The sequence below is a fragment of the Gallinula chloropus genome (assembly GCF_964237585.1).
Source record: "Gallinula chloropus genome assembly, chromosome: 23".
NCBI lineage: Eukaryota > Metazoa > Chordata > Aves > Gruiformes > Rallidae > Gallinula > Gallinula chloropus.
Window position 1 is genome coordinate 8,080,198 of NC_140108.1, and position 25,209 is coordinate 8,105,406.

Below are 25,209 nucleotides of genomic sequence, written 5' to 3' on the forward strand. Positions count from 1 at the left end.
GCCAAAAAGATACACTAATTGCACTGAAGTAGGTGCCACAATTACCGAAGCTCATTAAGATGTGAATATACACCAGCCATTCACAATCAAAAACAAGAGGGGAAGAAAGGAACAGCAACAAAATGGGATAAAGAAAAGATGCCATCGATTGCTGATACTGAACAATCCCAGGAGATTCTTTTGTTTGGTTTTTGTGGGGTGGGGGTTTTTTGTATTTTTTGTTTTGTTTTGTTACTTTTTCTGCAACACAATTGCAAACCAGGAGGGTGTGACATGCAAGACAGTCAAGTTTCTTCCATTAAGTGTTCGACAAGGACCAAACTGTCCACCCACCCCCAAAACAAGCCCCCCGCCCGCCCCCCCAAGCCCTTCCCCAAGCAGAGTCTGAAGGCACTTCCTCTCACATGATGTCAACAAAGAATTCACAAGGGTTGCCCATAGCCTTCTGGAAGGACTGCCGGCTCCCCGTCAGCTCTGGAGGAACAGAGCCCAGTTCCCTCACGGGGGGCCCGCCGGGGGGTCCGCTCGTCCCGTAGACTTTGGAGCCCAGCTTGGGGAGGTTGTAGAGGGGGGGCACTCCTGGTGGCCCGTAAGAATGATGGCTGTGGTGGCTTCTCTCGCTGTGGGTGGCAGAGACGTGGCTCCGGTGGCTGAGCTGGCTGACAGGCCTCTCCCGACGCACGACGCTGGCGCCGCCGCCGCTGCGGGCAGTGTGGTCAGACTCGCTGCCGCTGCCCGCCGACTTGCGGTCCTTCTCTCTGCCAAGGGCCCTCCTGCTGTTCTCGCTGTTGCTTCGGTTCGAGCCGCTGCTTTTGCTTCCTAAAGCCCACGAGTGAAAAGGGGACAGACAGAGAAAAGGAGAGTCAGCCCACGTCTGCGCCAGCTCCTACCGAGACCCCCAGATCCGGGGCATGACCATCGGAATGGCGACAGGGATGACAGGACCAGGCCGGGACGTGCTGTCGGTGGCTGATGGGGCTTAGCAATGGCGATCGGTAGCTGACAAGGTTGTGCCATGCACAGGTACACGTAGACACCCCAGAGCTCGCACAGTGAAAGCAGCAGCTAGCCTGAAAGCCATCTGCTCCGCTGCCGCCCCGCTGACGGGGAGGGGGAGGAGCAAGAACAGAAGGAAGAAGCAGGCATTTGGGGTTTGACTCAGGCAAACGAGGTTCCATCTAATTGTAACTGTCTGGCTTTGGTATCTTCTACTGGCAAACAGTTTTGCACAAAGAAACTTGTTTGCCTTCCCAACCATCCTTGGTCCCAGTGGGCACGCTCATTCCCAGGGCTGAATCACCTGAGGTTAACAGATGTCCTTTCGCTGGCTTCAGGGGGTAGAGGAGTTTAAAATTCATCACTACAGGACTCTCTAGCTGGGTAAGTCTTCAAAAAAGTTACTTGTTGAACTGCTCTACAATGAATCAGCATCACACAGGATGTTCCCAGCAAAGGCTGCTGAATCAACGCACCAAAACAAGGGCTGCTGCTGGTGTGAAGCTGAGCTGCTGCTACAGACAAGGTCACTGAACTTTGGAACTGATTTTACAGGCAAGTTGAAGGCTGTGCACTGCCACCACAGGAGGCCAGGACGATGTCAGGAGACATTTCCAAGTCAATTATTCTTTTTAAAAGCCCAACAAGCCAACCCACCAAACACCTCATGAAGCTCATGCCATCTGAGTGCAAGACTGTCTCCCCAAAAAGGATCCCCAGCCGGTGGATCTGGGCACCAGCTTGTGAGTCTGACTGAGCCACTGAGTCGCCGGGGTCACTGAAAAAACGATTCTGAGCTGCTCCTTTCTTCAGCTACAGGCGACCATCACCTTCTGCCTGCTCCTGCTGATGTTTACAGCAGGCAAAGAGAAGAGACAGGAAAACTAGGCTGACCTGGCACGTACGGTGGGAAGGCTGGATGTCCCTGCACAGTGCAAGAAAAGCTGGGCACAGATGGGAAACACAGAATACAAAATCACTGGACTTGAAGTTAGTATTCTGAGCCTGGGACTCGGGAGTTGCACTTGCTGATCATTACCCCTATCAGCTCTTCTCTGCTCTGGGAAAATCCGTGTTCTGCTTTGTGCATCAAGTTTCTTCCATCTATAAACAGAGATACTAACTTGGGTTCAGCTGCCTCCATCAAATACTACAAAGATTCATTAAGGCAGAGCCTGTTGAAGAGGGAAGGTGTTCCCTGAGCTGCCATCTCAAATGTTTCATAGCAATCTTGTAAAGACAAGAGAGGAGAAAATACTTGTTAGCAGGTTGACCATTACAGCCTTTGTTCCAAAGAGCAACACTTATTATCTCCTGGAAGCACCTCTGTAAGCTCTCCAGTGTGACACACTGCTCACAGTGGACGAAAATCAACGTTTTATTTTAACCCTTCTGCAGCTAATATGCCTCTGCCTTTATCTCATGATGTGTTTTGATGTCATCCATCCAATCCCTGAAACCTTACTGGAAGTCCTTACTCCTTGCTGCAACCTCCCCATACTCAAGAAGTTATTGCCAGTTCCACAGCTTGTAGCTGAGTAAAGATCATGCAGGGGAGGAAGCAAGCTGCACTGCGATTCTCTGATTCTGTGACTCTTCCTCAAGCCTTTAAAAATCACCTAAGCCCTGGGTACCATAGGCAGGGACAGACCATGCAGCTCAGATGAAGTAAGCAGCAACCTGAACTGGAAGAGAGCCCTAAACAGAACTGCAACGTCACACACGACTTCGCTAGGTCTTCCTTGCCAGAACATCCTTCCAGCCTGTCTTGACCCCAATCTTGGGATTTTGTCTGTAACCACCTACTGCATTCATCTCAAAACCATGGGACATTCAATGGGCTCTGGAGCTGCACTCTTACTCACCAGATGAATTCACAGTGACAGTCTGACATCACATGTAAAAGAGACACTTCACAAGAACTCCAACTCTAACACTCCTTACTGAGTGTGACCAAGTGCTCAAGTGTCTTTCAGTAAGTAAGCAGTGGAAGGGCACTGGTAACATCAATCCAATCCATGTGGATTACCTCAGACTAATAAATTAGGAGCTGGGATTATTTATTTCATGAAGAGCAGTGAGGAAACTGGTGCTAGGATGTTCCCACCTGAGCTGACAGTACAGTATCTGATGCCATCCCTCTGTAGCTGCTGCAGCACAGTCACACAGGGGCAGACAGGTTGATATGCTAATGCCACAGCTACTGGACTACTGTGCACTGAGACAGGTTGAGTGTCCAAGACAATTAAAAAGAAAAAAAAGGGGGGGGAATAAAAAAAAGAAAAAACCAGCTAAACATTTGGGTCACAAGAGTCTAAATGATCATGCTGTGAATTCAGTATTATTATGGAGGCATTTGAAGCTTACCAATCCCCTAGAGTCAGCCATTCCTCTATGAATCCTTCAGTCTAATGCTTGCTCAGAACAAAACAATGGAATAACAGTTACAAAACAAGAAACAACACAGAAGTGTAGTTTCCAAAAGCAGAACAAGGAAAGCGCTGAAACCCTTCAAAGCTGAACACCTCAGCACCTTTCATAAGGCTCTCTAGCCAGTCAAACAGGTTGCATGGATAAAATACCATCCCTTTCCTATTCCTGCAGCAGAGAGTTAATATTCTACTGCCCACAGAACAGGCTGCCAAAAAAAAAAAATCATCCCATTCTTCCCAGCACAATCACTGTGTGGTTCTAAAACCTTTGGAACCACTGTGAGCTTCCTCACAGACAGGTCTGATTTTCAACTAAGGTGAGAAGCAATAGTGCTAAAATTGTGTACAAAGTTCCTGTTAGGAAATTCTTTTGTGCAATTTTTCAAAATCTAAAAGAGGAAGAAGTTATGTCTGAGTTACTGGGTGTTTACTACAAGAGAAAGAGGGAAAAATCCCTCACCCTTTATTTACTGGCAGCATTTCCAAATGCAAAAGTCACTCTGGAAGTGATTTTTTAAAAAATTAAAATCCCTACAGCCAAAAAATTACATAATTTTTAGTTAAGTTTTAAAAAAGAGCCATTAAATCAACCTAGGGCAGGAAAGGAGGAGGTCAGGTTTTTAATCCATGCAGTATTACCTTTTATTCCCATCATGTATTACAAAAGAGACTCTCCTCCTTGTGAGTAGTGTTTCAGCCCTGTAAAACATCTGACTGGCCACCTCATGCTTGTCTCACAAGCAGGGAGTGATTTGAATGAAGTGAAAGCTCAGAGCACCTTGGTTCTGATCCCTGTTCCACCACCGGCCAACTTCTAGCAGTATCAAGGACTGCAGCCCCACTGACCCATAACAGGGGGGCAAGAGTTTATCTGCTTTACCAGGGTGGACAATTGAGTTGTCAGTGTTGTCCTGATCAGCAATATCTAAGCAGGTTTACCACATGGTGCTGTTGGGTAGGAAAGCAGGTGCCCATGTCACCACGGACATGGCAAACAGCTTGGCTCCAGTCCCCTACTGATGTTTTCCAGGGGGTTGAGAACTACAGTGTAGCTACAAACAGCACATACTCTACTCTGTTCTACTGGCCTGGTTGCAACATCCCTGGCAGTTTGGATACAGAGCTGAAAGGCTAACCCACTCCATCACAAACAGCTTCAGTAAGTGCGGTCGCATCAAATCCATGCAGGAAGCATCCAAACCACAGGACAGGAGCACAGACAGTACGAAGGGACTCAAGCAAATGGTCAGGGATAATGACAGCTGTAGGAGAGAATACCAGACAGACCATCTTACCTTCACTTTGCTGGCTCCCTGCACTGCCACTACCATAGCTAAAGCCTGGGTCTTGGTACGCTGGTGGGAAACACGGAGGGGGCAGAGAATACTGGTAGGGGTATCCTTGGCCTAACGGCCAGGCAGCAGCAGGATGTGGAAGTGGAGCAAGAGTATCCTGATCCGAGGCTCCGCTAGAACCATTGTTAAGGTTCAGTGCAGCCATATCTGGAAAAGAGAGGAAAGGTGAAGTCTCTGTTCTTCCCCAGCAGCTGACTCCTGCATATTAACAACGACTGACACAGTACCTAGTGTGGGCAGGGACTAGAGGGACTGAGCCCCCAGAGTTCACTCAAAACATCACACACATCAATACGCATCACTGAGCACCAAGGTACCTCTGCAGCATTTCCCTATGTCAAGGAGGAACCATCCTGATTTTACAGGCTGGAAACACAGTGTGACTGACAAGCAGGGAGTCTGGAGCATCACCAGAAATAAATCCTGCTCTCTCCAGTCTCAGTGATGAGTCTGGAGAGAATCTACTTGATGAGTTCATTCTTCTCTTCCAAGTGGTCTAACTGCTTGATCTAACAGGAAATGTCAACCACTTGTCAGGCAAACTCAGAATAACGCCCTGTTCTGAAACACCCACTTGTGAAATCCCACAGGACGCCCTGGGTGCATCCTGCCAGCACAGAAGACGGAACACGTGCAGCTTTGCCCTTCACCCACAGGGAACTTACTGCCACAGAGGTCTCCAAAGACATAATAGCACTGTTCAGAGAAGGTGATTTTATTCACAGTGTGCCTGAGGTAGCCGTGTTTCAGCATGCTGCTGGCGTACTTTCTAGCCTCCCGTCGGTCTTTGAAGCCTTCCACGTGTGTGTAAAGCCAGTCAACCACATCTGCTCCTAAAATGAGGACAGGAAGAGGAGACACGAGACAATCCCAGCAAAACTGATCTTTTTTGGTTTTCTAATCTTCACATTTAGCACACAGCCCATTGGTACTACCCTGCCAGGTACAGAGCACTGGTGTAAGCATGGAGCAACCTTGCTGCAAAGAGCTTAAAAGGTTTTTTTCACCCCTCATCCTAACTGCTAACACAGTTACCACCAACCATCAATAAAGCCAGCCAAGAATTATCTTGCATCCAGCTGAACACTACATTATAGTGACACCAAATCCACAGAGAAAAACTTAGATTGTTCAACCCCTTGAGAAGTGATTAGGAAAGCAATCTTCCTCAAGAGGCAAGCGGTACATTGTCAAATGGCCTGGGTTCCAGTAACCACAGCCTGGACTGAGCAATGTCAGCACAGCTCAGGTCACGACAGTCAGAATCAAAGGCAGACTAGTTGTGGTAATTTTAAATGAAATTAAGATGCTTTCTTAAGGTTGTGTGGTTGTCTGGAACTGGAATTACAACTGAAGGGAATTGAAGAGGTCACAGATAAGGAAAAAAACAAATATTCATACAAAGAAAGTCCTTCAGCCTATTCCAAACCACCCCTGCCCGCCCCCGCAGCGTTCTCCCATCAGCTTACCTATCACTGCATTGGAGATGGTAATTTTTAACCACATCCTGTCCCGGATTTCAAGGCCTGAGTCTGGCAGCTGCATAACCTTGACAATAGTAGCCATGTCACTCTTCACAGTTAAGGGCGATTCTTCTAACTCTAAAAGGAAGAAAGGTGACATGCTTCTTTGAAACACACCCAGTCGGAAAAGAACTTCTCAGCTCCCAGTCTGGATGGAACGTTTCCAGAGCAGCTTCACCAACAGGTGGGGAAAAACCCCAGAGGTCCCCAGTGCACTCCCATCAATGGCATTATTTACAGCATCTGGACCAGTTCTTCAGCCTGCACTCAGTGCCACCAGTTTAGTCCCCAAGATGCTGAGTCCCCAGGTGTGACAAACCAGCCACACATCAGCACTGCACCCTCCAGCCCGAGGAGTCCCAGGACACTTTGGTTTGCCACTAAGAGCTCCTGCCCACACACCGTTCAGCACACTGTATGCAGAGCTCTGCAGGACAGGGGTTTTCACTCATTCTTTAACTTTTTGGGTTAGCTGTCAGCAATAGTACCCATCTGCATGGAGAGAGGGGAGGGTCATGGCTCAATCCACGTCCATTTGTGCTTTTAAGATTTGGACATCAGTGTAACTGGTGAGAATTGAAATTAGAAAAGAAAGGTGACATCATCAGGACAAAGGCTAGCCATTTCTTTCCAGGATCTCAGTGATGGCAGCCTTACAAGTGAACAATTCCCTTCACCCAGCATTGTTTTGCCCCACATCTTTCTTGCAGAACACTTAAAAACCTCCTCAGCAGCCACCACTGCTCCCCTGATACCTCACACTCTCTCAGGGGCACAGCTGCCCCACCACAGGCTTCGTATTTTCCTGATCAATTTTTGTAATAAAACCAGAGCAACGGGGCTGAGACTCACCCTGCTGAAGTGAGGTGCCCACTGCAGGAGTCTAGCTCCTCTAGAAGCTCCTTCTCCACCATATGCAGGGGCAATCCAATATTGAAAGCCCAGTGGTGTGAATCTGGGTCCAGCAGCCTACCAGCCTTCTTGTGACAGCTGGGCAGAACTCCACCATCCTGTCTATACACAGGAGGGCTATGTTCTTAGGAGACAGCACCCAGGCCTCTTACCTGCTCCCATCTTCTCAGGCCCAGAAAATTCATGTGGAGCATGTGTCCTGTGTTTGGAGCTCAGGTCCTTCCCTAGCAGGAATTCAGAAGCCCTCCTCCCCTCCCTTCTCCCAGTTCCCCCTATCACCCACCTTTCAAAACCACAAGGGAGCTGATTTTGCCCTTTCCCAACCCAAAATTTTGATAAAAGATACAAGCATGAAACAATGAAATCTGAAAATGCTTCTTTCAACACATGCACTGCAAATACTCATGAAAATACCCCAGCCCATCTCTGCACGTGGTTTCAGCATTTATAAAGTTGGAATAAACGCTGTCATTTTGCTTTTGCTTTAAAAGTTAGTTTGGTTAGTGGCAAAAAAGCAACATGTTTGTTTGGGGAGAGAGAAAAAAAACAAACCAACATTCAAGTAAAGTATGTGGGGAGCAATAAATTGGATTTGCTTGGAGACCTGTGACTGGCATTTAAAGAGCAACATCGGCCACATATCACTATCTTCATGGTCTGCTAAGTTACTGTATGAATATGAAAAATTCCAAGATGGATCTAAAGTGCACCCAGTTTGGTTTGAACTCAGTCAGCTGTGGGTCTGACTGCCCATGAGAGATCCTGGTAGTAAGAGAGGTGTATGCTCCAGGAAAACAAAGTCCTATCCCATGTAATACCACCCCTGGCCTGCATCCTTAGCTGACTGAGGAAGTACATGGAGCCCACACCAACACAGTGAGGGTGAGGGAGCCCTGGGACAGGCTGCCCAGGGGGTGTGGAGTCTCCTTCTCTGGAGAGATTCTGGACGCCGCCCTGTGCAATATGAGCTGGGGAGCTGCTTTGGCAGGGGGTTGGACCCAATGAGCTCTCCAGGTCCCTTCCAACCCCTGGGATTCTGTTATTCTGTGAAAGAAGGCTGAATTCTAACCCTCATTTCACGTGGGAAATTATGTTTGGTTTTCCTTGCCCAATAAACTTTAACAGTATAAAAGAGCACAGAAGGCAGCCAGTGAATATCAGCAAAGATTTCCTAAATGATACACTAACATTACTACCCAGTGACATCTATCTGTAGTAAATGATTTGAATTTATAGAGAAAGAGTCGAACGTGAGGAGGAAGCTCTCAGGTTGATCTGAGGGGATAAAGCTGGGAGACCTGCCTTCTGACTTTAAAAGGGTCCAGAAGCCCGAACGGGAACCCTGGCAGAACACCACTGTGTTAACTTCTGACCTCTGGGATAAGGTTTTATGCTCCCCACAAGCACCACACACGTAAAGCATTCGAGTTGTGTGGCGGCTGTCGCTTCCACGGTGCTCGTGGCTGGGGTGGGGCTGTGCACAGCTCTGCACTGCTGGCACCGAGCAGAAGACGCCTGCCCTGTGCTGGCCGCAGTGTGACTTACTTTCCGAATCGGGAATTGAGCTTGTTAGTGAGGAGCTGGTAGATGTGGTGATGCTCATGGAGGGGCTCATACCGTAACGGGGGTACGCTCCCGTCATGGCTGTGGTATGAGAGATCCACGCTGCAGGGTCAATTGGCCTCACTGGTTCAGCTGCAAAACAGTCAGAGAGGGGGAAAAAGACAAAGGGAATCAGGTTTGCAGTAAGCACAGAGACTCAGAGTAAGGACTGTTTTGGAGGTGCACAAGCCCTTTCCATTCTGACTGCACAACTGAGATAGCCCCAGCATGACTGCAATGGTCTTGAAAAATACAGACAAGATACATAAAGCCCATCTGAAGAGCCTGGTATCAGAGACGAGGGAGAAGTACTCTCGGAGCTTAAGGGGAGCCCCACAGCAAGGGATTTTTAATGCTGGGAATACAACTCAATTGTCCCCACAACCTGGATTACTACTTTTCTTCTGAATTACAGTGGCTGTTCCATTGCCTTGAAAGATGGTTCTTAAACCCAGAAATTATGTAGAAGAGCTCTGCCTGTATTAGGTAGTTCCTCAAAATATCCCACACATTACTGTCACCAGTTTGGCCAACAAGAGCTATGCTGCCAGGGGTAAGAACAGATGCACCTTCACTGAGGAAGGGACAAACTGCTACACAAGCTCTCTCTGCAGCAAATCTGAGATGTGTGATTTGTGGAATTTTGATTATTCTTGGTTTTCCTAAGGACTTTGCTGAGTGAGCGAGTCTGCACGAGGCTACTGCATCAATTCAACGGACAATGCTATCCTGGTCTTCCCAGGACCGGCAACAAGCTGGTTCCAGTATCCTATACAGAGCACTTACCAGTAGGAGGCAGCTGTGTCTGAGACATGAGCACAGACCTTTTACAGCTATTGTAACGTTTATTCAGCCAGAATTTTAGAACCAGATCATTTTCAAGAGGTTTTATGGAAATTAAACAGTTGCTTACTTCAAATTTTAAAAATACTCAGTTTTCATTCTTTCTAAGAAGTGGACATGTGGCAAACACCTAAGTATAGTTATCCTCCAAACTCTATCAGTTGAAAGGCTAAGATTATAGGGATATACCCACCAGAAAATTAAGAGTTTGATCCAAACCATGTGAATCAAAAGAAAAACTCCCATGAATTCAGTGGGCACTGGAGTCTCAGAAAGATAATCTTAAAGCCCCACCTCCTGAACTGAAAAGCAAACACCACAACCAAACTTGTAGAGAACAGAAATCTGTTAGATGCCAAACTAGCTGAAAATATCCTGGACCCTGAGGGCTCCACTGGAACCCAGCAAAGAACAGAAATACGTACTCACCCCTGGGGATGGTGAAATAACTCCTGGGAGTAGGGTCCCAGCATTTGGCTACTGTTAGGCTGATAGGTCTAGGAAGAAAGAAAACAAGTAAGGGTGATTCTTAACTTGCCCTACAGAAGTTGTAGCTGCAACAATGAACTCTCTGAAGCAAACTTATCCCTGTCCAACGTTTGCCAAGTAAATTCTGAGGATATTTTTGAGATACCTGTCCAAGTATTTACAGTGTGAACCAGTATCAGGATGGTTCTGGCTTTGCAGAGATCACGAGCACTACTGGTGAAATCTGTTGAGTGATGCTCACTCTTGTGATACTAAACTGCTCATCCTATAAACAAATAGTGCTCCTGAAACCAGGCAACACCCAGTTTGTGTTGGCTTTGTCTGGTACACTGGAACCAGTCTCACCTACTCATCACTCACTCTGAGAAGTTCAGCAGTCACACTGGTTGCTTACTGAGATCAAAATGGTGATTTTCTCCAGGGTTTAGCCAATTCCAGTCACTCCATATGGAGGGTAAACAGCAAGAGAGTTTGTAAGATGCTCACCCTGGTTTGGAGACGATCTCCCGCAAAACCCGCACTGCATCGTCATTGCTCATGTTCTCAAAATTGACATCATTCACCTGAAACGTCCCAGAAAGCAGAGGTCAGGCTTTGCAACAGGAAAGGTAAAGCCATTTCATTGCTTCTTTCTGGTTTTATTTGCCCTGTAACTGTTTCCATTCCATAGGGCAGCTGCAGAAACACTGTTTCTCAGATCAGATCACTGAGATTGACAGATGTCAGTGCTGGCAGCCTCTGACGTGTCTCCCAGCACCAATCAATTCTCTTAACTGGTTACTGAGAGCTGGTGGGACGACTGAGCTGAGTCACCAAGGCACAAGCCAGCAGCACGTATTTCTGGACACGGACCAACCTGCAGAAGCATGTCTCCTGGTTCAATTCGGCCATCTGCTGCCACAGCCCCTCCTTTCATAATAGAGCCAATGTATATGCCACCATCACCCCGGTCATTGCTCTGTCCTACAATGCTGATTCCCAGGAAGTTATACTTTTCTATACAGATAGAAAGTGGAGGGTAGGGGGAAGGAAAAAGCAAACAAGGTGATTTGAATGGTAATGAAGAGCAAACACCAGGCTAATTCAGTCTTGAAAAATCCATTCTCTCAATACATCAGCTGGGCCATGTTTGACATACAAATATCTCAGTCACCCCTTGATATGCCCATTCAGGGAAAGGCAGCAGGGAAACAGTGCTAAAGACATTGCTTTTTCATACAGGACACTGGAAAGTTACAGTAAAAAAAAAACAATCAGCGAGAGAAACACCACTGAAAAGACCTGTCTACACCCTGAAATTAGGCACCCAACCAGCATTAGGCAATTTTTTCCACACGTCAGAGTGACAAGAATTTGGTGCTACTGAAAGGTGCTGAATTGGCAGTCCTGCACGTTTCTATCTGGCTAAGCAATGAAAGGCCTGAGCAGCCAAAACGAAACCTCCAGTGCCCTTCTACTCTTAGCCTATCAACATCTGACCCCTTACCATTCCTAGAAATACAAGCAGAGCTCCACATCCCAGAGCTCCATCTCCTTCCTGGTGAAGGGGGAAGAATATTGGATTTGTTCCTGCAAAGGGCTCAGAACTATCCAGCACTGAAGCAGGAATCCAGGCACAGCCAACAGAGTAGCAACTCGCAGCTGACGTTCCCTCTAGTTCAGCTAGCATCCTTTCAAATCAAGCAACTTTCTACTGGCTCCAAAGGCTTCTACACTATGACAAAATACATCTATATCACTGGAAATTCATCATACAAAACAGTGCTTATTTTCTTACCCATGTTGAGTGTGACAGTGATGATATTTAAGGACATGGTAGAATCAGTGATGCTGCTGAACGAAGATGACTGCAAAACACAACAGAAAATCCTCAAGGTTTTAAATGGCTCAGAAGAAGACAATAAAATAGCTATTGAGGATTAATTCATCAGGGTCTAATTAATAGGTTTCCGTTTGGAAGGCATCCTGAAACCATTGTGACCACCTCAAACTTACTCTTCATTTAGAATCTGTAAAGAAAAAGTCTGAACACAACCCCTGCTTTCTCCAGAGATTTGTTTACAAACACACAGAGCAAGTTCCTGTATTTGTGCTGCCCAGCTACATGGCTGACAGGCACACATTTACATACACAAGTGCTGTGTAGTGTGAATGAGAACACCACAGCTCCTCCCTGAGGAGGAGTGAATAGCACATGATGCTTCAGGAAGTGAGAAGATGAACACTCCACCCCCCTCCAAATGAAATACCAATGTGCTCATCAAGTATCTTCTAAAACATTACTCCAGTTCTTGTGATAATATGCATGTGTACTCATTCTTTACTCTGTGAAGACTAGTAACTATAGGAGAACAGAATGGTTACTTCAAGAAGTACATCATTTGGACCATCCTCATCCTGCTACCATATGGCTGGCACAGAAAAGGGCAAGAGGAAAGTCCTGTGATTGTCAATAAATGTGGGGGTCTCCTTTCAGCAGAATGCAAATCTCAGCAATTTATATCTAACACCACAGACCCCCACTGCCCACATCAGGCAGTATCAGGCTGTCTTGCAGACGGTCTTAAAAGAGACAGGAAGTGCAGACAGGGAGAGGAGAGTCTTGACTCCAGTGCTGTTTGTCCTTCAAACGTCAAGAGATTTAGTCCAGGGCAGTCTGGAGCCAAAAGGAGCCTTTCCAACAGGTTCAAAAGGCACACATCTGTTCTGGAGCCTTTCCTAATTCACATGCTGCACTCAAAATCATGGTTCACCTCCTTGGAAAATGATGCTGCCAACCTTACCCTGTCAATCTGCCGCATCCTTTGTTTCCTCCTCCTGCGTTTGTGCTTCCGTATGAGCCGGGATGAAGTGCTTTGCTCAGTGGAGCTACTCAACCTGAGGGAAATTGAGAGCAGGTGTCACATGAGGCTGAACCATTTGCATTTCTCTGCACCCTGCCAAAACCAGGCTGATTCCCAGAAACACAGGAGAGAGTACATCACAGAGACGCCATCAGCTTACAACATGTTGCTGAATTGCTGCTCAGTCCTAGTGTGTGCTGGATCTAGGAGCACAGAGAAGATAGCAGCCATCCCACAGTGTGGATTAAAGAGTATAGTTTACTGGCTTTGCTTTCTTCTGGGAGCAGGACTGAATGCAGCCCACATCTCAACAGGCATGTATCACCCTGATTTAGCCACCCCAAGGTCAGAGGTAGCCATCCTGCACACCTTTACAGGTAAACACACACTGTAACAACAGCTGTACCCTACACAATGACTTTAATCTCTGCTCTGAGAGCAACAGGCAGCCTGGAGAATCTCTTAATAGTATTTCTGAGAGTCTTGCCATGGAGCTGTCACCTGCTGCTGCTGTCTGACCTGTTAACAGGAACTTAACCTTGGGCTTGAATTCCATGAAATAATGTAGCAGTTGACAACAGCTCAGTGACACAGGAACAGTGTATGTGATTTATCCTTTAGGTAAATCTAGCTTTATTTTGCTGTGAGTTTTTTTAGTCTCTTCAAACTTGTAGAATGTACCTGAATGTATCACATTCTACATGTAAATCCTCAGATTTAGGAGTGTCAGTGACCCAATCGTTCTCATTTTACAGACAGTTGACTGAAACACAGAACAAGATAAACAGATTTGGCCAAATTAATTTCAGGAGCCTGGAACAAAGCTGTACCAGTACCAGTACCAGTGTAACACCACAGAGACATCTCTATTATGTTAAGAATGGCAAAAAGAAGACAAAGCAATGCTTAATCAAGGTTTAAAAAACTCCAGCCCTACACAACACAAGTAACAGACACAACAAAAACAGTGCCAGCCTTTCTCCCCAGTCTCCATGACTCCCCCTCCCTTCAGAGACCTAGAAGCATGCAGGAATGCTCCAATACCTTGAGCAAAGCTTGGTACCAGCAAGCTCAGAAAGCAGCTTGCTGTCATGAGATTACAGCCCCCAGCACTGGGAAACCCACCTTGCACAGAGTACATGTGCTCCAGCCAAGCACACTGAGCTGGGTATCGCAGGGGATGAGACTGTGCTGAGGGTGTGAAGCTCCTGACATTCTCTTTAAGTTCCCAAAAGTATTTCAGGCATGTTAACCTCACACACTCCTTTCTCCCCTCCCAGCAAGGCAAATGAATTCCAAGAGCCAAGAGGTGGTATTTTCAAAAGAGATCAAACCCATGATAATTCTGGATCTGTGAAAACAGCTCACAGCACCTGGCTTGCTGAGGCTTTACCTTTGCAACAAGAGAAATAGAGAGGGCTCTCAGATGCAGGGCTCCCAAAACTGGACTTACCCAACATTCACTACTCTTTCTGGCAGTACTGGCAAAGACTGACACCGAAATCTCCTCTTACATTTTACTACCAATATCTTCCTCTCTCCTTACTACCTCTCTGATTTAATTCTCCTCTGGAACACCTCATTAGCAGGATTCAGCTAAAGCTTACCAGCACACAGAGTTCAGGAGAGCCTGAAGAAAGACAAGGCATGTTGCTCGCAGCACAGTGAACCTGCCCTCTGTTTGCCAAGGGCAGCAGAAAGAAAAGAGACAAAAGAACAGAGAAGCCTGGACACAAGTCAGGCAACAAGATGCCTTCAAAGGCTGTGAGAGAGATGTCAGCACCCTTCCTCCACTGAGCAGGAATCCAACGCTCCCACTGGCAAACCAGCCGTCTCCTCACAGGCTCTGTTCCCTGCTGTGGGCACAACAGGAGGTGTGAAAGCCCAGCTCTCCCACGTGATGAGACGACTTGCTGCTGGTTTTGAAGAGCTGAGCTAGTCCACAACAGAAAGGACAAAACCCTCAATATTTTATCTGTCCTTTTGGCTACTACAACCACACTTCAAAGTCTCTCTCAGCACCCAGGCAATTGGTTTCCACTGTCTGCACACAGATTTCACCTGCTGCCACATCACATGATATGGCTTTGTCTGGGTGTGCATCCCTCAGGGAGCATGCAGCACTTCCTCTCACCACAGTTTGAGAGTGGCATCTTCCAGTGGTTACCATGGATAAAAGAATTCATTGAATTCCTACATGTCATTTCATTTATTCAGTTTCCCATCACTATGTCCCTGAAAGGGACAATTTCTCTGGCCAACATTGCCTGCTGTAAAAAGCAATTTCAATTTAGCTCCATTCATACAGCAGAGAAAGGAAACTGAAACCAAAACTACCCTGAAAGCAGGAGATCCCAATGGGAATTCACCCACTAGCAAAGTTCTTCCTCCACTTCCCAGACAAGGGGTGTTTTACCTGGGTACAAGTTACTGAGAGTAGGGGTGGGAACTGGAGAGTTTCAGCAGAAGATTCTCTTATTTCTAAGGAATTTAGTTCTTTAGAAAAGCCACAGATCAGGTGTAGTTCAAGAGGACAGGCAGTATTTCAGAGAACTAACTACTCAGAGCTAAAACAGCCTCTCCCATCAGCTGCACAAAACTGATGGTCAGACAGCACTGTAGAAGCATTTTTGATGCTGAAACATCGGCTCCTACACAGATAAACACTAGAAAGTGTCACTTATGGCACTGAAGGTACCATCAGCTCATTCAATTCAGGTTTCTTACCCCTTCTGGGGAAGCAGAACAATGACTTAAATCACCTTCATCAGCCTACATGTATGGAGAAGGCAAGACAGCTTGTTTCAGCGAGACCCCCACCCTGTGTGAGAGCAAGTTTCAGGGTCTCTAGAGTTTCTGAAGGAGGAGTCAAGCCTGTATCTGCCTGTGAAACACTTCATTTCTTTCTGTGATTTCTTTTCAATCCATAGCTTTAATGTATCCTCTCTGAATCACTCACAAACCCTGTGTAACTCATCCTAGGAGTATCAGGATACTAAATAGCAACTCAAACCATGGGTAATATTTTCATCTCTGGAGTATCCCCAACAAATGAGTAAAAGTTAATGCTACAACTTGATGGGCAAAACAAGAATCAGCTTTTGCAAAAAAACAAAGTGCAAAGATGAAAAGCAAACCCAGAATCACAGCTACCAATTTCCCCCACCAGCTACTGGCCAACCCCTGCCTGCACTTCTAACAGAGTAAAGAATCCCACAGCAGAATTTTAAAAAAGAGTAACAATAATTTGTCCAATCTACATTCTGGAAAATGTAGATTACATCCATTACATGCTGGAAAAAAGGTAATAATTTGGATAATGAAAGCTTATCTGCATAGACTGAAAAGAACTAATGAACTAAAAGAACTTCTTATATGATAAATAAATGTAATAAATGTTTTAGTTACATTGAACTGAGAATAATAATTACAAGTTGCTGGCAATAATCCCACAGCTACAGATGCCCTATCTGCTGGACCCTTCTTTGCCTGACAGAACCCAGAAATAAGCCTGTTACTGCAGCATTTGCCATCACTCTGTACTCAAAATACCCACTGCCTGCAAGTAACACGGATGCTCCACTGTGTCATCCCCTGCAAACAAAGGAAATAAATTGCTGCACTCACACTACTGAAGGGTTCTGTCCTGTAACATCTGTGAACAGATTCATTCCCTGACACAAAATCCCTATTGTTTCTTTCAAACTGAACACCCCAGACCTGCCCTGGGCTGGAAGCCAACCAGCTCCTCTGCACTGCTCCAAGCTAAGCACAAACCAAACCAGCGTCAAACACCCGCTGCTGGAAAAGCATCCTCAGCCTCGCAGCCCCTTCACGTCCAAGACAGTAACATCTTCACAGCTGAGCTCTCTCAGTGATCTCCTCCTCATACAACCTCCTTTACAGCGCAGGTTCCAGCACCAGAGCTCATCAGGTGTTACCAAACAAACTTACCCCTCCAAGCTGCTGTTCCCCGGGCCGCTGTCCCCAGCCGATCCAGAGCATGCTCGATTTTCTATCTGCCTCTAAAGAAAACTTCTCCCTGCCAGCACAATCTCTCATCTGCTTGAGAACATCATCCCAGAAGACAACAGCATACCTTGGAGCATTCCAGCTAGCTGTTCTTCCTGATGAGCTGGCCTGGCAGCTATTCCCCGTGCCAAAAGCTCCTGCCCTAGCCTGGAAAGGAAAAGGCTGCGCAGCAGCTTCCAAGAGTCTCTTTCTCCTCAGGTCAGACACAGGAAGCTTTGCTGTGTTAATATAGAAAGATTTAGCTGGGTCTAGTATTATGTGCTTCTGTGGCCACCCTGACTGTGCTAATCCTGCTCTACCACATATCTTGCTGCCATGGAAATGATTACTTTATTTACAAGAAAGAAAATCAGTTGTGGGGTTGTTGTTGGTCTTCTATGGGGCTGATTTTCTAGGGAGGGAAGGAGGGTTAGAAGCCCTAAAGGCTCTAGGAAGGTTTTGAGTGCAGGCAGGTTAATTACTGATCTTGCCAACCCTTGAAGTGGATGATGTATGTGGAGTACAAAGGATCCAGAAGGCCAATTTTTTGTATCTTCAGGTGTTGGCAACATCACTGTAACAGCAACATAAGTTCCTGACTCTAACTCAGGACCAGATCTTAAATGTTCCTTTAGTTACCCTTTCAACCCTTTGGAAACATCCAGCCTTTAAACACAGTGAGAAGGAACTGCTGTTCTTCAACAGGTTTTCAAGCTGCAACTAACTGCAAGACCAAATAGATCCCCTGAGTTCAGCAAGCTAATCATCTGCTTGTAAACACAGCAAACGTTTGAGTGTCCCCAGGACTAGTTGTTCTTTGCTGTTTCCATCCTGCCAAGAATTTAAAAACATCACATTGCCCTGTTTTGCTTTAGCCACAGATCTCTGTGAACAGAGATCTCTAATCTTCTTGTTCTCTGCCAATTAATAGAAATCTGCAGTGGGTTTTCATAGTTCATTTGGATGAACAACAGCTCAGACAGTGTTCAGAGAATGCTGGCACTGCAGCCAGGAAAGGCAGGAATATTTGGATTGATTTTTACATCTTTAGAAGTAGGCATTCTGAATTGGCTTGTAAAGCTTTTACTGAACAACAACAACAGTATCTTCAGATATTAACAAGGATGTCTTGGAGAGCTTTTTTCCTTTTTTTAAATTTTTTTTTGCAAAAAGAAAGTAATAATTCACATTCTCTCTGTCTACACAAAAAGAAAAAAAATAATTAAGCCATCATAAATATATGGCACTGCAGCCTGCCTGTGCAATAGCATTAACTTTGATGAATTCCTGCACTGCTCATAGGGCTCAGACTCTGCAATTACACTGGAACTCATTTACAATTCAGATTTAGTCAAGTGCATACTTATTAGGCATCTGTGCTGAAGGTATTTTGTTACAATACTCACAGCATTACTTTATAAATAGGTAAAGTTGCACATTGCTTTGATCACTCTTGCCATTAAAAGGAAAGAACAGGAACAGAATTTTTCTCCTAATTGGAATAGTGGCTACAGGCAGCCTGGACAGCGACCCCAATAACTCGCTGTTTCTCAGAGCAGTGATTATACATAACAACCTGGTGCTAGTGATGAATTACAAGTGCTCAGATCATATGCAGCAGGAAAAAAACAAAAGGAAGGAAAATTTAAACATGAAAAAAGGAGGAGGAGGGTGAGGGAAAAGAAAAGATACAAATCTTCTTGTCTGCCAGTCAGCATGTTTCAGGAAAGCCCAGAAATACAGTCAAGTGGCTGGGAAACAGACACAAACAGTATTTAACAGCTCAGTCACTGTGGCAGTGCCCTACCTGCTTGTGTTGTCGTCATCATCTGAGTCAATGAAGCTGCTGGATTCCAGCTCACTGCTCATCATGGTGGAAGAGCTGTCATACCCAGGAGGGTGCTCACGGTGCCTGTCCAGTTTCGGGTGCCCGTTGATCCGAGGGACTGTGAAACAAACGGAGTAGGGCCAGGTGAAGAGCAGGGAGCAAGTGGCACTGTGAGTAGCACGACATTCACTGACAGCACAGACACCTCTGCTGGAGGATCCTTGTGCTCTCTGCAGAACCTGGTTCCACCCAACAGCTGAAAGGCTGCGTTCTGGCTGGCCCACCTGCCTCCCCAGCTTTTTCCACAGAAATAGCAGCACAAACGGGAGCTCTAATGGTATCAGAACATCCATCAGAATGGCCATGGGAAGGTTACAACAAGAGGAAAAAGCAGCAGAACACAATTTGAGTTTGGTATGGATAGGCTTTACACAACATTCCTAGGTGACCTGTATGAATATCTCACCCATAACACCCCCTGTCCCTTGACCTGTGTTGCACATTCCTGTCTCCATACCCACACCACCTCATCTGGGCAATACAGACACCACAGTCCCCTTGTCGTGACCACTCCACACACCTAAGATGCTTCAGAACTTTTTCTTACTAATCCCTGGCTGTGCAAATGTTGTCAGACACACTGAACATCATTTACATGAAGGCAGCAGTGATTCATCTTTTTTAGAGAGTTTCTGGATTTTTAGAGAGTTTCTGGATTTTCCTCTGTAAAGCAAAGTCCTCTGCCAGCTTCCCTTCAGGGACCTCTCATTAGAATACCCATAACCTGCAAGTGCTCTATGTTGCCAAGTGCACTCCTTTCCCTGAAGAAAGGAAGGCCCAGCTTGGGAAGGCACTTTGTCAAAAAAAAAACCCAAGTAATCCATCCTGCAGAGTCTCTGAATGTTCATCCCCAGATAGTCACCCACACTTTAAAAAAACCTTTCTATGAACCCCAAAAACCTTTGTATGAACCCCAAAAACCTTTCTATGAACCCAATTTTTTCAAAATCTCTTTCATCTATAACAAAATCATGGGGAAAAAAGGAGAAGGGAAAAGAGATCCAGACTCCAAAGTTTAGAAAACTGCACTTTTCAGGAAATTAAGACAGAGAGTTCTGGTTTTTAAGGCTTGCAGCAGATAATCTAGAAGGGATGGAAGTCAAAACATCAGCCATGGAGAAAACTGACTTACATTTCTCCATTTGAAAAATCTCTTCTTTTCCACTGCTCTGCTTGGTTTTGCCTGCACTCCTCTGCTGTTCAAGCACTTGCACCTTCTAACAGGAATCCCATCCATGTTGTGTGATAACGCTGATTTAATTTGGAGAAGCTGACACTAAACAGAGCCCTGATATTAAAAACAAGCCCCTGTCAAAAGCAGCTTTCCCAGCTCGATCATTTTTCTACCCATCCAATGACCTGCATTTTATCCCCATTTAACTGGTATAAACAGGAAGGAAGTTTTGGCAGCATGCTTCTCCCATCAGAGAGACTTTATTTACATTTGGCTTTGATTATTATTAAATATACAGCCCAGAAGGTTGCCAGCATGATTTTGCAATCCTTCTCTGCCCAACTAGCCTGTTGATGCAGGTGGGGAGGGGAAGGAGGGCACCTCTGGACATCAGTGAGTGGGCTGTCTCAAGTGCTCAACAGAAATCACCAGTCCCATCTCCCCCAGCCAGGTTATGACTGTCAGACAGTTCAGATTCTTCCTTTCATCCCAAGCGGGTGCTTTATGAGCAGACTGCTCTTCTGCTGACTTCAGGCAATTCAGAGCCATTTGCCCAATATCTGCAATAGATAAAACTCTGTCTCTAACTCAGCTGATGGGTTTTTCATGTCTCTAACCACTGGACATCACGGTCAGCAGTTGCATGTTGTTTCAGTACTAGTAAGAAGCTCCCCAAATCTGAACTGGCTTCCTGCTGCCATCCTGAATGACTGTTCCCATGCTGTTTCTAAGCAATCTTCCTTCAAAATCTACCTTTACATTTATGGCACTAAAGGATAAGGTAATTCAGCTGTCACCCAGCTTTTGTAGCTTCTGTGCAATGCCACAAGGACTGCAGCATCTCAGCTGCTCTCAAGGTTCTGCCAAACATTTCAGAAACAGTTTCTTTGACTGGGTCTTCAGAACAAACACAAATCAAATACATTCTGGCATTCATCTCTTAGGGTAGGGCATTTAAAAGAGATGATCCTTCCAAGCAGCATTACAAAAAACCTTTTCCACATTTCCCTGAGAGTTTCCCAGTCACCTTTCTTGCCAGTTGTTCCTCACAAGCCTAAGGAATTAGGACAAATGCAAGATGATGATACTTTGTGTGTAAATGAGCGTTTGCTTTCAGTCTCATTAATGGCATAAGGCTTAACATTACCAAGGTCTCAGCATTCTCATGCGGCGTTACCACAGATGCTGTGTTACCAAACAGGCTAAATTAGTACCTCAAATGCTAAATTTAAAGCAGATTTACCATATTTGTTCAAGATTCTGACCTGAGCTCTTCAATAAGTAAATGTTCTCTAACATCATCCTCGTTGGTTTCATCATGTAACTTGCACAGTGTCCTGGTGTTTTGGATTACTTGGGTACGAGTGAATCACTGTGATTTAACCAGTCTCTATGAAGTTTTAATGCTTCATAGTGAAGAGCATTTTGAAAGCAGGAAAGTTCACCATCTCTAGGGTTGAAGTAATCTCCTTGCACCCCATCTTCCCCCACGCTGTGGCTGCCTTCAGCCACACAGAAAACACTCTGAACCTTCCCCCATCACAACTCTTTATCCAGGCAGGGCCAAGCCAGTTCTCTGCTGTCCCGGAGCCGTGCCGGCAGTGTGATCCCTCACCAGCCCCCACCCACCCCCAGGCAGCACAGGGACCCACGGGCGGTACTCACAGTCCTGTGGGGCTGCAGCCCAGCTCCCTGCTCTCTCTGCCCCCAGAGCAAGCAAGCCACACAAAAGGAGGCCACTGCATCCACGGGCTCCTGCAGTTACCTCCGCTGCATGCAGGCATCAACCATGGAGTTCTTCCAGCAAGGCTGGAAACCACTCAGAGAAGCAAAACCCTCCCAGTGAATCAGTGAATGAATGCCTGCCTGCCCTCAGGGGGGTGGGCAAGCTACATCTGCTCCTTGAACAGCTTGGGACAAGTCACTCTAGCGGAAACAAGGCTGTCCTTAAAATCAAACAAGTAAAAAGGGCAGCCCTACTGACACAGAATCTGGAGTTGCAGAGCATCATGTCTCCAGGATACAAAGAAAACACAAAGCAGGTGGTTTAGGACTGTCATGAGAGATTGTGGAGATGGACCAGACAGAATAAGCCAAAAAAATCTTTGTTCCCTCCCATCCCAGTCTAACAGGGAAGGGAAGCAAATTTCTCACATGTAAAGCACTGCCAAGGAAATCAGCTTGCAGCAGCAGGCATCATACACCACTTGGAAGCCAAAAACCAGATTGAAATGGCATTTTATATGGTCTTATACATACACAGTCTGTCTGCCTGTCATGCCTCCACTGGACATGAATTCTGCTGCCTGCAGCAGGACTGTACCTGCAACACTGCAGTCGGCTCCCAACGCTGTATCAGCTGAAATCTGCTGTTTAAGCCCATTACAAACAGCCAAAGCAACAGTCAAAACACTGCTACCACAGAGTTACCCCAGGGAACGGAGAGGTTCTTGTATCTGCACTTCCTGAAACACAGTTTCTACGTTTTTCTCTGTGTGTCAGACCCAGTCCCACTACAGACGTGCAAAGGAAAGACCCCAGCAAAGAACAAACCTGCATCTAAATACCCTTTCTTTCTATTTTCTCCTTTAACTCTTAACTTTTCTGCAGTGATTTATCAAATATAAATGTTATTATATTATTACAATAATTAAATTTATTAAACAGATATTTTTCAAGGCTTCTGGTTAGCAATCTGTTGCCCTACTTGTGTTAATTACAACTGCAATTTATGGCTCTTCTGATATAATTCAATATCAACCAAAACCAGAAGGGAATTGTTCTTTGAGCACTGCAAAAGGTTCGTTTCATTGTTCCCCTAAAAGCCAGCACACAGCTGGGTGCAGCTGGAACTGGCCTGGGGGGACAGACTGAGGTGCAGAGAAGGGCTTCTAGAGGCACTGATAGCTGCATCCGTATTCTAGACAGCCCAACTAAAATACCCCTGGTATTAATGCCTCCTGTTTACCTTCTTTTTTCCCAGCTATATCTTCTCTGTTTAAATTTTAAGCAGGAAAAATGGGTTCAGCTTCACACGTTTCCTGCCTGACCTACATCTGCTTTCACAGACAGGCTCCTGCGCCAGAGCTCCCGCTCCAATAGGGAAAAGCAGCTTTTCCAGTATGCAAATATACTTCAATTTTAACCATATTTTATAATTCCACACAGCACCTGGTGGCCTTGAATTCGCAGAAAAGGTTTCCTGTGTAATTAAGGTGTGCATTTAAATCCATAAAGCATTTGTACTCTCTCTGCCCAATTCAAATTCCTTTTCTGAAGTTTCCCTGATCAAGGCAATATTGGTGGGGGGTGGGGAGTGAGAACCATTGTTGTAATTGAGCAAGTACATTCAGAGAATCACAGGATGTTAGGAGTTGGAAGGGACCTTGAAAGATCATGAAGTCCAACCCCCCTGCCAGAGCAGGATCACCCAGACTAAATCCCACAGGACACATCCAGGCGGGTTTGAATGTCTCCAGAGAAGGAGACTCCACAACCATGGTTTTATATACACATAATCAATATTTATATAAATAGGTCTATATTCACAAACCTTGCTTATAAGGGCTTTAGTCATAAACTACTCCCAGGTACCCAGGTCCTTGGTCTCAGTGAGACTCCTTCTCTGCTCTGCTCCAACGCCCGTCCCACTAACAGCCGGGGCCCTTCTGCCCCGACCCCCGCTCCCCCTTGTTCCTCAGAGGGCAACAGGGTTCCCTGAGACTTCTGACACAAGCCTTGCAACGTGTCACACAGGTTAGAATAAAGCATAGCCTGGGAGGTTCAAATACGTCCTCCTTGACTTTTATCAAGTGCTGAGTAAGCCCTGCCCGAGGGACAGGAGCACATCCAAGCACTACCCCAAGCAGGCCCGGAGAGCGGGAAGAGCAGAGCCCCGTCTGCGCGGGGAAGGCGGGAAGAGGTTTCCCTGACACTGCAGAGAGAGGTGAGAGTGTCTCAAGAAGCCACAGCCAAGCCCCCAGTTCAGAGAAAACCCAGCAGAGCCTCCAGTCCCACCAATGCAGCAAGGCTGTGGCAACACTAACAGGAGAGGTGTTGCAGGTTCCCAGTGAGACTGGTGGCCCCGTCTGCGCAGCGCGCGGCTGCGTGCAGAGCGCGGTCACTGCCACGCAGGCAGGGAGGTGACGAGCATTAACTGTCCACTCGTGCTTGATGCTTGTGCCCACCCGCCTGCTGTACCCCCACATCCTGACCTGCCTGGTGCGCAAAGCCACAGACCACAACCAGCATCACCCCTGCAGCAGCAGCTGGAAATCTCCAACACCTCTTTGCAAGCGCTCTGGGGATGCACACGTGAGCCCATGGGAAGGGCACGGGTCATTACCCAGCATTCTTCAGCTGCCTGCACAATAGTTAAGTTCACCCCCCAGTGTTGAAGCACCAATGTCAACACTTGACATCTGCAGACTTGTCAGAAACCGAGCAGGAGCTATAAAACATTCTTCAATGCCAAAGAAAACTCGTCCCTTAATTACCTCCCTAATTAGAGCATCCCCAGCCCCCCTTCCCACTCCCCCTCAGGAATCAGACACCGGAGTTTTGTTCAGGCAGCAAGGGGTCCCATGGACATGTGCATGCAGACCTCCCCCGTTCCTAATTAAGATCCTCACTCTACTTGCACGTATTAAGACTTTGTCAACTTCTGTTGCTCTACGAGAGCAAGCAGAGCTCTGACACACTGACAGCTCCACTCTCTCACACTCGTTTTATAGGAAGCTGACGCCAGGGACAGACTTGCTACTAATTAGTGTGAAAGGTGATCAAGAAAAGACATATTCCCCGATTCATACAAACCCCTCTTTGCATACAAAACCTCTTACAAAAAAAATCATCTCCACAATGTAATTATCATTATACCTTAAACTACATACATACACATGTACACAGAGAAATCACCATCCATGCTCATCTCTGCTTGATCCACCACTGTTTCCCCAGCTTTACTGTGCATCCATGGATGAGGATCAGCATGTGTGTAAGATGGGAACTACATCCCTTCCTAAAGCTGTGGTTTAGGAAACACAGGGAAGATAACACACAAGGACTCCACTGCTATGCAGAACACTGGGGCAATGAAGATGGGTTTGTGGGTCTAACCCCTAATGAGAAGGAATAAGAAG

General features: G+C 46.2%; 1 protein-coding gene across 2 annotated transcripts in view; it reads right to left on the minus strand.

Annotated features, from left to right (window-relative positions):
- Positions 1 to 383: 383 nt before the first annotated feature.
- DVL1 (dishevelled segment polarity protein 1) overlaps positions 384 to 25,209 on the minus strand; it is a 77,266-nt gene continuing 52,440 nt past the window's right edge. The window contains exons 5-15 of one of the 2 annotated variants that reach the window (XM_084274511.1): positions 18,814 to 18,952; positions 12,936 to 13,029; positions 11,930 to 11,999; positions 11,009 to 11,148; positions 10,639 to 10,715; positions 10,093 to 10,160; positions 8,836 to 8,913; positions 6,253 to 6,384; positions 5,449 to 5,616; positions 4,724 to 4,930; positions 384 to 819 (exon numbers count right to left, since the gene is read on the minus strand). In XM_084274511.1, the coding sequence (XP_084130637.1) occupies positions 401 to 819; positions 4,724 to 4,930; positions 5,449 to 5,616; positions 6,253 to 6,384; positions 8,836 to 8,913; positions 10,093 to 10,160; positions 10,639 to 10,715; positions 11,009 to 11,148; positions 11,930 to 11,999; positions 12,936 to 13,029; positions 18,814 to 18,952 (1,592 nt within the window). In that variant the 3' untranslated portion in view covers positions 384 to 400. Of the gene's footprint in view, positions 820 to 4,723; positions 4,931 to 5,448; positions 5,617 to 6,252; positions 6,385 to 8,763; positions 8,914 to 10,092; positions 10,161 to 10,638; positions 10,716 to 11,008; positions 11,149 to 11,929; positions 12,000 to 12,935; positions 13,030 to 18,813; positions 18,953 to 25,209 lie in introns of both variants that reach the window. The other variant, XM_084274510.1, reaches the window with a different exon arrangement.